At 40.4% G+C, this 15613-nt stretch overlaps 1 protein-coding gene across 8 annotated transcripts in view; it reads left to right on the top strand.

The window, feature by feature from the left end:
• Window positions 1-15613, top strand: part of LOC127587443 (sodium/hydrogen exchanger 9B2-like) — a 161414-nt gene that overhangs the window by 120534 nt on the left and 25267 nt on the right. For all 8 annotated transcript variants that reach the window (XM_052045808.1, XM_052045769.1, XM_052045801.1 and 5 more), the window contains 3 exons: window positions 3824-3930; window positions 12749-12898; window positions 14162-14270. In XM_052045808.1, coding sequence (XP_051901768.1) covers window positions 3824-3930; window positions 12749-12898; window positions 14162-14270 — 366 coding nt within the window. The remainder of the gene's footprint in view (window positions 1-3823; window positions 3931-12748; window positions 12899-14161; window positions 14271-15613) is intronic.

Below are 15613 nucleotides of genomic sequence, written 5' to 3'. Positions count from 1 at the left end.
AGGAGGAGGTTTTTCACCCAGAGAGTGGTTGGTGCATGGAATGCACTGCCTGGGGTGGTGGTGGAGGCAGATACATTGGACAGTTTCAAGAGCTTGTTGGATAGGCATATGGAGGAATGTGAGATAGAGGGATATGCGGGAGGAAGGGGTTAGGTAGTGTGAGGGTGGTTTGATGGACGGCACAACATGGTGGGCCGAAAGGCCTGTTTTGTGTTGTATGGTTCTATGGTCACCCTCAAATTTTCTAATGAACCATAATCCAATTTTTTGTGTACGTAATTTGTCATGCAAATGTAATAAAAAGACTTCACCATTTCATAATTTGAATGACAACCTTGTAAACTGACAAAACCTTTTGTTTTGATTATGTTGTTGTCAAATGTAAGCTATTAATTATTTGTACTAGCTGCAACACGGAACATCATTTGTGCTAAGCCATTGAAACACCATGTGCAATAGAGCCAACAACTGGATCATATCAAAGCTCTGTGGAACCATAGGTGTCAAGAGATATTGAGGGTTGAATAAAAAAATGGAAGTATTGGGCACGTATAGAAAGTTTAGGGGTTTATTAAAGAAATTAGGAGGGCAAGATGGGGAAACGACTGTCACCAGTTGACAAGATTTTACCCAGAGAGTGCTCAGAATCTGGAAGGGATTGGTGAAGACAGGTTCTCTCATAACATTTCATAAACATCTAGACCAGCACTTAAATCACCAAGGCAAGAAAGGCTACAGACCAGTAGCTGATAAATGTTTGGTTGGCACACAAAATGAAAGCTTTTCACTATATCTTAGTTATGTGTGACAAGAATAAACCAATAACAACACCAAATAGGATTACTATAGGTGGGTACATGATGGCTGACAGCCACACATTGGGCTGAAGGGCTGTTTCCATGTTGTATGGCTCTATGGCCTGCTTCTGCTCCCTTATCTTGTGATCTTGTGACTTAAATGCTTTTAAATTAACACAAATTTGAGAAATAAAAGTAGCCAGTACCTGTCCTTCTCTCTGCAGCTAATTTTCTGCATTAAAATCAGTATTCGCTGAATGTGTCAGGTTAATCTGACCCATCGTAGTGAGCAACATTTCCCAGTTAACTGAAACATTAGCTGTATTGTTCTGTCCACAGTGGCTGCTTAACCTGCAGTGTTTTCTGCTTAACCGTCATACCTTGCTTTTAGGTGTTTGGAATTACATTCCCTGCCTTTATTTCATTGGACACCCACACCTGCTCCATAAATGAGCCCCACATGTATGTGTGTGCAAGTCTAATGCATTGGTGAACATGGCTAGCCAAAATCAAGTAGAAGGCCTCTGCAATCAATGTTCCTTCTGTTTCTTGGACTAAGTAAACCTAAATAAATATTGGCCATTTCTTTGTATTTTGCTTACCTGTTCAAATTGGGTACCCATGGGCCATAGAGCTGTTTGTGCATATATTTTTAAAGTTGAAATGGACACATTTTTGCTTCCTTCTGCTGTCTGTTTCAGAATATTGCTGTTTTAGCATTATTCCCTAGGTTTCTTGCCGAGGAGGTCATTGACCCACTGTGCAAAAGTATTTTCTGCTGTTTATTGCTTTTATTTGACAAAACTAATGATTTGCACAAACTTGTAGCTAATGTGTGTGTTAGCTGAAATAACTCGGCTCCACGTGAGCATTCAGTTGGGACAGGAATCTAGTATCTTGGGTCTGGAGGACAAACAGGAATTTAAGACGAAAAGAAGGGCAAGTGGAGGTGATCAAGTAGTTCCCAATTTGCATTTATATGGTGTCTTAACACATAATATCCAAAAATGTTTCACGGAAATGTGGTTGGGCGTTATATGGTGTCAAACCATGCAGACAACAGATGGGCAGCAGTGGGATTTTAATCCCAGAACTTCTGCCCTAGATTGCTGAAGCCATGGCTGTCATTGGTGCTAATGTGCAAGAGGTCAGAGTCCAGGAAAAGTCAGAGAGGTTTTGTGAAAGGGAATTATAGTTGACCAATTTATTGGAGTCCTTTGAAGAAGTGGTGGAGATGGAAGTGTGAACAGGGATGCAGAGGTAGCAGCCCCTTTGGAATGCTGAAAGGGAAGGGGAAGGAAAGGGAGGTGTGTCTGGTATTCAAGTTTATGACGATGGCAGAAATTGCATGGAATGTGGAGGCTGGTGGAATGGAAGGTGAACAAAGGGGAACCCCATCCTTGTTTTGAATGGAAGGGTGAGAGCAGAAATGCAGGAAATAACGTGGTTGAGAGCCCTGTCAACAAGGACTGTTCTGTGTAGGCGGCAAAGAGACAGGCATACTTGTGCCCATGCGAGTTCCCATAACTATACCTTCGATTTGGAGAAAGAAGTTGTTCAACGTACAAACAGGTTTAGCCAGACAAATGAGGGTGGTAGTTGAGGGGGTGCTGGTTGGCTCTCTGCTCCAGAAGACAATAGGAGCGAGAGTAGGCCACTCAACCCTTCTAGCATGCCCTGCCATTCAATATGATCATGGCTGAGGTGCCCCAGGCCTCGCCTCCTCTTCTGCGAAGGAAGTGAAGCTCCCTCAGACCACCATGGTGTGGAATGAGGCACTGAGGCATTGGACATCTTTGATGAAGATGGATCTGTTGGGACCAGGGAACCGAACTCCTTCAAAGTGGCAGAGGGCATGGGGTGTCATGGATGTTAGTGGGAAGGGTCTGGACAATCAGGTGAATAGAAGCAGGCAGTATGACCTCTCATGCCCGCTGTGCAATTCATAAGGTCATGGCAACATTTCTGCATGAACTCCACTTCCTCCACCTATCCTATAACCATTGATTCATTTATTTAGTGTCCAGAAATCCACTGACCTCAGTCTTGATTGTATTCATTGACTGAACATCTATAGCCGTCTGGCTGGTGAGGATACAAGGCCAACCCTCTGTAGTATAAACTGGGCATTTGGGCTGAAAGGCAGAGTTAGGTTTTGTAGGACATAAGGAATAAGAGCAAGAGGAGACTGCGTGACTCGATGGAACTGCTCTCAATTTCAATAAAATCAGTCGGTCTCGACAATTTTGTGCCTGATTTTAGAACATAGAACAGTACAGCATGGGAACAGGCCCTTCGGCCCACATTGCCTGTGCCAACCATGATGCCAATTTAACTAATTCCACCTGCCTGCGCGTGGTCTATATTCCCCTGCCTACTCATGTGCCCGTCTGAATGCCTCTTAAATGCCACTATCGTATCTACCTCCACAACTTTCCCTGACAGCGCATTCCAGACACCTACCACTCTCTGTGTAAAAACACTTGCCTTGCAAATCTCTTTTTTTACCTTAAAGCTATGCCCTCCAGTATTTGACATTTCCACCCTGGGGGAGAAACTCTGACTGTCTACCCTATCTATGCCTCTTATAATTTTACATACTTATATCAGGTCTGCCCTCAGTCTTAAGGGTAAGGTGATTAAATTTTGTAATTTTTAAGACGTGTATCCAAAATACCACATTTATAATTTTAAGCAGAGGGGAGAATTATTGAGATCTAAAATATGACATTAATATTTAGGGAAGAATTCATGTTTGAAACATCACAGACCCCAAAATAAATTTAAGTGCCTCGATGCATTTTCCTATCAATATTTGGAAAAACTGATTTTTTTTAAATAAGCAACTGAAAAGGAAATTGTTTATAGATTACATGTTCTAAAGAAAATTATAATGTGTAATTTATATTGTAAAACTATTATCGATTGAAAAGTCCCAACTATGCGGCTGATTCTGCTGTTAATTTTGGTTTTCAAGATATGTATAATTTGGAACTGAGCTAATTGAATCCCACTTGTTTCCCAAGGTTCAATGATTTCCAATATACTCAGGGGATTCCTTGAAGTTCTCATTGGGGTGGCAGCAGGAGCTGCTATTGGATTGTTCCTTCGATATTTTCCTAGCAGGGACCAGGTAATGTGAAACAGTTTGTGTTGTTATAATCCTGTAAAATAATATTACAGTCATTATGTAACCATGTTAAGAAAAGAGATCACAACTGGAGAAGCAGGTATCATTACTGAAGGTAAATTAGATATGGAACTGTAGTTATTTATCAGTGTTACTCTTAAAATAATTAAGAGTTTGCAGCATAGCTTTTCTGAAGCTTTATGGTTCTGTTTACTCTTCAGAGACCATAATGATGAGCCAGCCATTCCTTCCTCTGTAAGTGGAGACAATATAAAAAACTTACTACCTCCTGAGGACATGTTACACTGTTATAACAAAAAGCTGCTAACAAAACTTGTGTTATTTTAAATGTTGAAGGTCTTCCTGCATCTCTCTGATAAAGACAATCAAACAGGGTCAATGTGGTTTATGAAATGGTTTGATAAAATCTGCTTGAGTTCTTTGAGGATGTAACAAAAAGTTTGGATAAAGGGGAGCCAGTTGTGGTTTATCTGTATATACAGAAACACTTTATAAGATGCCATATAGAAGTTACTACACAATACAAGGACACAGGATTGGGGCTAATATATTGCCACGGATAGGTGAGTGGCTAAATAGCACAAAAGAGAGTCAACAAGAATGGGCCATTTATAAATTGGTAATCATTAACTTAGGATGTGACAGGAATCAGTTCTGGGCTCTCAGCTACGTACATGGATTATGGGATATTGTACGGTAGCCAAATTTGCTGATGATACAAAGATGAGTGGGTTAGTGAGTTGTGAAGCGGACACAAGAAACTGCAAAGGTATATGGACAAGTGAATGGGCAAGAATTTGACAGATGGAAATGTAATGTGGGAACGTGTGAGGTTATCTTCTTCAGAAGGAAGAATGAATAAACATCCAAGGTTGGATAACCATGATCTTATTTTGCGGCGGAGCAGGCTTGAAGGGCCAGTTGGCCTTCTCCTGTTTCTTATGTTCTCATGCTTCGTTGTGTTGTTTTTGCTTAGACTAAGGCATGATGAGCTTTTTCCTCCAGTGTAATTAGGGAAATAAAGCAATTGTAATGTTCAATCACTTTAATTCTCTATCTCACCCTACTTAGTCCTCTCTGTCATCAGCCTCTGAGACTGTTCCAACAAAGCCCTATGTACAATCTAGAATTAGGACCTCATTGTTTGACTAGGCCGCTTACAGCTTTCTGGACTCAACATTGTGATTGCACTTTACAATGAACAGCATTTATGCCTTATGCTCTGGTAACTAGAATTATTCTGCATTAATACCTCGAGAGTAACCTACTGTTCCTTTGCTACCCCTCACCTTCCCTCCAACTTCTTTCACCTTGCACTAACACCCTTTTTGTCATTAAATCACTCCAGCCTTCCCCTCTCTCAGATGGTGTTCCCTCTGCTTCGCTGACCCTCCCTCCTTTAGTCTGCACCTTAAAACTTGTCTAATCTGCAAGTTCTCACACTTCTGATGAAATGAGGGTCTTGGATTTGAAACATAAGCACTGGACCAGGCCTACTGCCTGGAATCAGTGCCCCTTTGCCGGGGTCTGATGCAGAGAGCCTATCTCATTGATGTTCTGCATCCACAAGCCAGGTAGTATTTCCACCATTTTCTGTTTTTATTTCTGATTTCCAGCATCTACAGTATTCAGCTTTTGTAGGAGGTTCAAAGTAGAATTGGTATCATGTCGTGAGAATTTACAATGATATCTTGCAGGAAAGATGTGTCCTTGATATACCCCATAAGTATCCCAAAAATTTTCCCACAAATGTAAGGGATTGTGGAATGCACCGTGGACTGTGAATTCTCAAAACATGCAGGACAATGTACGTCACTTCACCATTTGCTGTGCACGGGATCACCTTGCCCATGCTACTTCTTTAAAATTATTGGAATTGCAGACTCATACAGAAAGTTAAGACTTGTAATTAACAGTGCAATTGAGTCTAAGCATCTGATTTGTTAGTACACTGCTATTCAGCCTCTAGGCCAGAATGTGAACAATTTTAACTATTCAATTTCATTCCTACAGGTAGCCAATTGATAAGGATTTGAATAATGGCAAGCTTTCACATTTTTTCTTATTTTTCAGTATCCCTTATTTTCTCTTTTAACCTAGTCATTCTTTCCCCTCTCTATATTTCCCTCTGAATCTAAATTATCCTTTTTCTCCATTCTTCCTCTTTCTTAATTGGTTAAAGAGAGTTGATGAAAACATAATGAGCCCTACAGTTAACTGAGGTCCCAGGTGTGTCATTACCCTTGCAGAACCATCATGACCTGGTACTTCCAACGGGTTACCTTGCACTTCCAACGGGAAAACACTTTCAAGCTGAAATGTGGTGTAAGGAAATCTAACAGGTCACAAATTCTGCACTCCAACAAGATTCATCCCCTTGTGCTTAAAAATACCTATAAGTTTGTAATGGCCCAGAATTTGCAATGAGAATAATGAAGAAGCTGTCAGCACTCACCTTTATAATGGAGGATTTCTGATGGCAGCTTCTAGGATATGCACATATACAGTTTAATGCAGAAATCCAGAAGTTACTGGTGGTGGTGGTCAACAATGCAATCAGCATAGGATCAGTGGATTAATGTAAACTGTTATGTCATTATTTTTGTTGGAAAATTCACTTACTGGAAAAATATTGCTAATATTATTCTTTGTTGAATGGAATGGAATTTTGTTTTCAAAGGTGTGCTGAGCTATGATTACTACAGAGTATTCTGTCAGGAACCAAAAAACTAATTTAATGTGTGTGGAATCTAATTCTCTCTGAATAATTATTCCGCAATTCCATGCATTATAAAATTACATTTTTAAAGTATCCACCTTAATCCACGAGTTAGTCTCAGAAAAGGTGTTTGAAAAATTACTAAAAGTTAGAACTTTTCACGCTGGTTTGCTGTCTGTTAGAATTCTTCAGTGTGATTGAATCCTCAGCCAGTTTGACGACATGACGTTGTGGACGCCAGAGGTCCTTCACAAAACTTCATGACGGCAAATGACATCAGGAAAGGGGAAGTTCACACCACAGAGGCAACTAAAGCTTTGAGGACAGGTTTCTCTGAGGTTAGCAGCACGCACAATCCCTTTGTTATGTACCACAAACCCAGGCTATTATTAACTCATTCCATTTGTCAGTTCCAGTGTGTGTTCTTCATTCCTTACTGCTGTCTTGTATGTCTGATTCCTTTATGTATTATAAAACCTATAAACAACAAAGAAAAGATTTTCCTCATGTTGAAAGATTTTGGATAGTCTTATGTTATGCAGATTCAGTGACAGTGCCTTGAGTATAATTTTCATGACTTAGTGATTGTGTTAACATAGAACACTGCAGCACAGTACAGGCCCTTCAGCCCGCAACGTTGTGCCAATGTTTTATCCTGCTCTAAGATCTATCTAACCCTTCCCTCCCACGTAGCCCCCTATTTTTCTATTATTCATGTGTCTATCTAAGAGTCTCTTAAATGTCCCTAATGTATCTGTCCCCACAACCTCTGCCGGCAGTGCATTCCACGCACCCACCACTCTCTGGGTAAAAAAGCTTATCCCTGACATCCCCCTTGTACCTTCCTCCAATCACTTTAAACTTAGAGTATGTCCCCTTGTGTTAGCCATTGTCGCACTGGGAAAAAGCGTTCTATACTCTCTGCCTGTTTTTGTTTTACTGACATTGGAAACAACAGCATTCTGGTTTAACTGGAATTTTGTCATGAAGCAAGTTGAAGGAAGGTGTGTAATCATTTGATGTTGACAAATCATTTAACCTAAGTGGGAGTTGCCTCTGTGCAAGGTAATAATTTGCATAAGGTTTATAGCAATTTGGATCTATATGTCTGTGAATTTTACAGTAATTGATAGTCAGCAAACTAAATACATCTGAAGCGGATTAATGAATGATGATTAAATTACAGTGAGGCCTAACATCTCATAAATGAGCATGTTAATGTTTTAGTGATTGTTTAGTATTCTGTTGTAAACATGTCAGCAGTGTGGAAGGTGTGTTCTTGTAATCCCCCTGAAAATTGAATTACTGCCAGTGGGCCACACCACACCAAGGATCATTCAACTATTGACTCACAGCAGTTCCAGATCTAAGCAACAGAAAACACCGAAAGCATCCTGTTAGAAGTTAGAGCCATAGAGTCAGACAGCATGGAAACAGGCCCTTCAGCCTACAGGGTCCGTGCTGACCATCAAGCACTCATTTGTACTAAGCATTGAATGTAGAACAGTACAGCACAGGAACAGGGCCTTGGGCCCACCATGTTGTGCCGAACTAACTAATCTAATAAACCTATACTAATCCCATTTTATTTTCCCCACATCCCTATTAACTCATCCCAGATTCTACCAATCATCTACACACTAGGGGCAATTTACCATGGCCAATTAACCTATCTACTAATGATTCTTTGGTACATGGAAGGAAACCAGAGCACCCTGGGGAAATCCACTCTGTTACTGGGTGAACATGCAAACTCCATGCAGATAGCATCAGAGGATTGAATCTGGGCTGTTGGAGTGTGAAACACCACAGTGCTGCTTTTCTTGAAGACAAACCATGTCAAGAAGAATGTCGAAGAATCAAGAAGTACACATACTTGAATTGATTCACTTTGGGAATGTTGCATGATATCAACATTTTTGGAACAATTAACAGTAGTTAAATGTTTTGGAATCCTTTTATGTGGCTGCTCTGGGTGGTTTATGCATTTTGCTGGAAGGTGAGGAGATCTGCTTCCCCACACAAAACACCTTCTCCGGGATATCTTTTCACTGGGAGTGAATGTATTTCTACACCTTTCTGTTCCTTGTGGATATGTTGGCCTTTGATGAGAAGCGTATGAAACTTTGAAATGGATTACAACAGTTGGATTTACTTTCACTGTGCCTGTGCTTCTCTTGTTTCAGATGATTCAATTGAGCAGAATTTGCCAATTACGCTCTGGGCTCCAATTGCTATATCATAGGGGAAGGGGCATTCAGAATTAGCCCAGAAGTGATTTGTTATTGCAAGCCTGACATGAGTAATTTGTAAAATGCTTAAGGAACTGGTTAGGGATGAGATGTAAGATTACCTAGACCAAAGAGACCACATCAGTTACAGTCAACAAGCCTTCTGCAAAAGAAGGTTGAGTGTGCATTTTGTGAAGATATCCTGGGACAATGGATTGGGACTTCCGGTGGGCATTGCCTTGATGTTCATAAAGCTTTTGATAATGTTTTCAAATGACTTAACAACATTAAAATCTGTACCTTTGTGAGTAATCTGAGTATTGATTGAGAGCTTATAGGCAGAAAGTGTTTATTAATGGATTTGGAAATGAGACAGATATAGATGAGTTATGAGATTGGTCTCGGGTCTGGGAAGTGGTTTTTAACTTGGAAAAGTTTGGATGTCACAGGGTGAATGGTGCACAAGTACCTAATCTTCAGGGAAAAGAATGAAAACCAGTGGTGTAAAGGATCTGGTACTATTGCTGCATCATTGTCCACAGTGTCACACCAAGTTTATTAAGTCACAGTTAAACCAAATAGACTAAAAGTGGATTCACTGAAACAGAACACCCTTTGTTGCTCTTATACAGACTTGTTCAATTTTAGTCTCTTCATAGCTGGTGATACTGAAGTTTTGGAAAAGGCACAGAGAAAAACTGTAAGGTTAATTCCCAATGTAACCATTTTAATTACCCAGATATGCCAGTGTCCATCAGATTTTTCTGCCCTCAAACCTAATAATTTTGGGTGTAAGAATTTACATCCATTATTGAACAATTTACTAAGACGAGACTGTCTTTCTCCGCAGTCAGGATTTTATCATTTTGTTTAGATAATAGTTGTCCACCTTCTGCCTTATTCAGTCTGTAACTTCCTGCAGTAATTCAGATACTGTTCAAACTGGTACTAACATCCATAAATAGCATAATGTGCACAAGATCAGTGGTGAACACAGTGAACAGATTGAGGCTAGTTATGCTTGCTTGCCTGCCGCACTAGGTTAGTGTGACTTAAAGAATACCAGGTTCAGGGGATCACCATATTTGTATCAATAAGTCTCAGTGAAACCATATTCCTTATCAATTGTGGGACTTTTATTTATGGACAGTGAGATTAGAAGTGCTACATACTAACTAATTGCTGTCAATCCAAATGGTATAGATTAACACAAGTAGTCACAGTTACTCAATTGTGGTGATTGTTTTTATGCTGTTGCTTTTTACTTTGAATATAAATTCAGGGACTTGTTTCTTTTGCTGTAACTAAAACTATGTGCTCAAACCATTTTGTTTAGTGTTGCTTGAGCATAGTGAGAATTTTATATTGAACAACAATGACACATATGTAAAATTACAGACTATAATCTAGGGCTTGGGTGATAGGATAATAATAGGAATAAAACTTGTAGGATTTTTAACCACTACCTGAGCCTTGAGATTAGATTGCTGATTCGAAATTACTATAATTAACATAGAGTCACAGAGTAATACAGCACAGAAACAGGCCCATTGGCCCAACTGGTCCATGACGACCAAGATTCCCATTTAAGCTGTTCCATTTGCCTGTGCTTGACCCATATGCCTCTAAACCTTTCCTATGCTTGTACCTCTCCAAGTACCTTTTAAATGTTGTTATTGTACCTGCCCCAACCACTTCCTCTGGCAGCTTATTCCATATACTGATCACTCTCTGGGTAAAAAAAAAGTTGCACCTCAGGTTCCTATTAAATCTCTCCCCCTTCACCTTAAACTTATGCCCTCTAGTTCTTGATTCCCCAACCCTGGGAAAAACACTGTGTGCATTGACCATATCTATGCCCCTCATGATTTTATATACCGCTATAAGATCACCCTTCTTCACTCCAATAAAAAAAAGTCCCAACCTGCTCAACCTGTCTCCATAGCTCAATTCCTCGAGTCGTGGCAACATCCTTGTAAATCTCCTCTGCACCATTTCCAGGTTAATGGCATCTTTCCTGTAGCAGGGTGACCAAAACCAAACACATTATCCAAATGCAGCCTCACCAGTGACTTGTACAGCTGCCAACATAACATCCCAACTTCTATACTCAATGCCCTGACTGATGAAGGCCAGTGTGCCAACCCCGTCTACCTGTGATACCACTTTCAGGGAACCATGTACTTGTACTCCTAGGTCCCTCCTAGGTCCCTCTCCCTAGGCCCTACCATTCTCTGTGAAAGCCCTACCCTGATTTGTCTTCACTGAATGCAACACCTTGCAGTTATCCAAATTAAACTCCATTTGCCATTCCTTGGCCTACTTACCCAGCTGATCAAGATCCCTCTGTAAATCCTGATAACCGTCTTCACTGTCAATGATACCATCTCTTTTTGTGTCATCTACAAACATGGGTGAAATGCCATTTGTTATTAATATGGACTGGATACTTGCCTAGTTGGCACAACTAGTATTAGTACTCGTGCCAACAGTATCTGTCAGCAAGGAGAATAATAGTTTGCCTCAGATGATTGAATTTCATACAGTCATTAATTATGATAGGAACATTTTAATATATTACATATTTATACGGATAAAACTTGAGTAAAATATCACAATTATCTAGATTCATCGAGCTATACAGCATGGAAACAGACCCTTCAGCCCAACTCATCCAGCTTTAAATACATTGTAAAAGCATAAAGAAAAACACTCCAAAAGTGAAATACTGTAGATGCTGAAAATCTAAAATAAAAACAAAATGCTTTAAATCTTCGAGGATACAGCAGCATTTCTGCAAAGAAAACAGAGTTAATGTCATCACTTTAATATTCTTTCTTGCTCTTATTCTGACCTCTCTGACTTTGGCCTCCCACACCGTTCCAACAAAGCTCAACATAAGTTGGAGAAGCAGTGCCTCATCTTCTGCTTTGCTGCACTGCAGCCTTCAGGACTCAATGTGAAATTGTTGAATTTCATATAATTAGCCATTCCAGGCTTGCATCTCATATCCAACATTGTTTTCTGCCCCCTCTTCTGGTATTTCAGATTTAATTTGCCTCTGACGCCTCCACAGACATACCATTATCACCGTCTTTCTAACAGTATCAATCAATCTCTCTGCGTCTCTGCCCCATCATGACATTCCATTGTTTCCTCTCCATTTCTCCACATTTCCACTGCAATCTAAAACTTGTTTTATTTCTAACTTTTCTCTTTATAATGAAAGGTCATGAAACTGAAAAATTAGCTCTGTTTCTCACTCCATCGATATTGCCTGACCTTTGGAGTATTTGAACCATTTTCTGTTTTTATTATTTAGAAAATATACTTGTGGTGGTTATCCTTGTAGTTTTCTTAACTAGGTGTCACCATGCTGTGGAGAATAGTGAGGACCTTCGAGAAGGATTTTAAGTTATCAAGTAGCCCAATGGAAATGATCCCAATCCTATAGGATATAGCAGACAGAATCTTTGAAGCTCTTGCAGTACTGGGAGCCAAATGTCTGAAACACAGGAATCCAAAACCATATTTGTGACTCCCTAAACAGTGAGAGCATCATACATTTGGGAGTTGGATTTACCTAACATAAAATACCCAGACACTTTTCTTCACGTATAAATTATACCACTTTAAATCCAGAGTATTTGTGTACAAGCTTAGACAGCGAAATACCTAGGATCCTAAATAACTGCAGGAATATAGCTAAAACACCTAGATAAACAATTTGATTTTAGTTTCACCACCAGTTTTTACTTACTGATTTCCATAGCAGCAATATGTGCATCTTTGTTTACCTATGCCCTTAAACAAAAGTAAGTATTTGATCTAATTTTATCTTCCTTTGCAGGAAGATCTTGTGATGAAGCGTTCCTACCTCCTTCTGGGTCTGGCTGTGTTTGCCATTTTTGCTACAGGGCTCTTTGGTTTCCCTGGTTCTGGAGGACTCTGTACCATTGTCATGGCCTTTCTTGCTGGGGTCGGATGGGTTGACGGCAAGGTAGTGTAACAAGAATAATTCAATGTAATGGAAGCAGATGGCTTAATTAGTTGAATTATTTCCAAATGAAGAACTAACAAGTGACTTCTGGCATAATTACTTGTTTACCGGAAGCTTACAGTTGTTGTGAAGTACTAAGAATGTTGTAACATAGAATGTTTCTTGACTGCATTCGTTTAAAAATTAAAACAAGTTGCTCAAACTTAAATTACTGGTGGGACCACAGTGGGAAAGCACTACGTTATTGTGGTCCTAACTTCAAAGTATCTTAATGTGTTAATGTGAATTTAGAGAACTTAGAGCAAAAATGTCAGAAATATAAGTGCACCGTTCATATTATTCAATATAGAATACACGCTGTATTACTGAATCTCATTTTATGTTTCAAGGCAGTACTGGGAAAACACTGGATTGTCATTGATGCTGTTGTTAATTAGAGCCATTAGCAAAATGTCAATATATTTGTTCACATATTTGATCTCACCACTGGAAGAGCAGGGAGGTGCCTTGTCCAATATTTTTTCCTCAACTGACACCTCCAAATTCTAGTTATTCTGGTCAGCTTCACAGCTTGCACCTGCTGTAAACTTCAGCCAGTCCAAAACTTTGTTACTCGTATCCCATTCACAACCAATACACTATTTTATTTTTTCTTCCTGACCTGATTGGCTTCCCTCCCCAAAACTCACCACAAGAAGATTGCAAAGATTGTGTGGGGTTAAGCCAATAAGCCAAAGAAGGCTTCCCAGTGGCTGAGTACTTTGGGACTATTTGCAGCTTATGGGATCAGCAGGCTACCAGGAAAGGCGTTCGAGAAAATCCATCAAGAGGTGTGAGTTATAGTTGGAGTCTGGGCAAATGGTGTCATTGTAGCTTAAGGATAACTGCCTGGCAGCAGATGGCATAGTCAGTTGGAAACTTAACTCTTGGGAAGGATATGGCTGCCATCAGTCTGAGAAAATAGAGTGAGAGAATGGAGGAGGTGTAAAAGTCTTGAGATATTTTAGCATGGGGTTGGAAAGTTGCAATAAAAAGGTTCAAGTCTTGCAGATGTACATTTCTAGGAAATGTGGTCGTGGGGTTAACAGTGATAGAGGTAGAACTGCAGTCATTCATTTAATCGGATTAATCAGATGGTCTGAAGAATGCTCTTCTATGCTTTCTATTGTTTGATGTGATATTCAAAGACCACCCAATACCTTTTGCTCCTTCATGTTAACATGTGTTTGCAATAACTTCTTACTGCTTGTCTTTGACTTGCAGGGGGGAGCTGAAGGTATCACTGCCAATGCCTGGGCCATTTTTCAGCCATTACTATTTGGACTGATTGGAGCAGAAATATCTGTTGCTTCTCTAAATCCTTATACAGTTGGTAAGAAAATAAAATATTAAATATGGTGATTGAAAGCTCATTTTAGTTCATTGTTTCATGATTTAATTACATGTGCTTTTACTGCTGTGTTCTAGGTAAGATATGCCCAGGGCTGATAGTGCAGAAAATGAATGTTTCTGTGGAATAAATGAGGGGGATTGAGGCCAGTTACATTTTCTTGAAAGAATTGCACAACTTTCCATTGTGGTTTTGCCCAGTAGTTTCAAGGCACAGGTATGGACAGGAATTAAACTTGGGTCACTTCTGGAAGGGCAGCATTTTACACCTACACACACATCTGTAAATCCCTAATGTGCAGTGGGTGGAGTGAGTGCCCCTGCTGTTCTACACCCACTGTTCCTGGGTGTGCCCCACTGGACATGATTGTAAAGGCAGTAGATGCTCCTTTAGTAGTTGAACTAGTAGCTGTAGTATGCTGTGCAAGGAATGTGAATGACATCATTTCATGTCATCCCATACGAAAGAATATTAACTTCCATTCTGGAGACATTATTGCAGCAGTGTGGATGACCCCGTCAGGATGTGATGACCTTTGATTCTCTTTTCTCATTTCTTCAATATTTCTGCATTCTCCCTTCAACCGTGCACACGCTACTTGAGGACTTGCTTTGGCAAATGAATAGTTAACATAGTTTGCTGCTGACGATAGGAAAACAGACTTTCTTCAGGCGATCAACAAGGGTGAACATGCAGAAGCTGCTGGGAGGATTTCTCATGGCAGGCTGTTATAAGGAGCATCATCCTGAGATGACCAAAACTAGTCCCACCCACAAAATGAGTCACACTCCAAGCTGAGCCAGAGCCATCAAGCTCTATTTCTGAAATAATCAAACCTCAAAGGGAATCTAAAAGTTTCAAAATATTTTTAAACAACCTGCATCTTGTATTCCGCCTTGGGAGTCTCCAACCAGACGGCCTCAACATCAATTGCTCTAACTTATGGTAACCCCACCCCTTCTTTTTCTACACCCCCCCCAACTCCTTCGTCTTCCCTTATTCCTGTGGCTTCCTTCACCCGCCTTGATGACCTGCCCATCTCCTCCCCTCCCCTCCTCCATCCTTTACTCCATGGTCCACTGCCCTCTCCTACCGGATTCCTTCTTCTTCAGCCCTCTGCCTCTTCTACCTATCACCTCTCAGCTTATTACATCTTCCCCCCATCCCCCAACCACCTACTATCCCCCTCTCACCTGAACTTGCCTATCACTTGCCTGTGTGTGCTCCTCCCCCTCCCCCCACCTTATTCCGGCTTCTGCCCTCTTCCTTTCCAGTCCTGATGAAGGATCTCGGCCCAAAACGTCAACTGTTTATTTCCCTCCATA

This window comes from Pristis pectinata, chromosome 2 (assembly GCF_009764475.1).
Source record: "Pristis pectinata isolate sPriPec2 chromosome 2, sPriPec2.1.pri, whole genome shotgun sequence".
NCBI classification, from domain to species: Eukaryota; Metazoa; Chordata; class Chondrichthyes; order Rhinopristiformes; family Pristidae; genus Pristis; species Pristis pectinata.
This window is presented reverse-complemented; position numbering and strand designations above follow the sequence as displayed.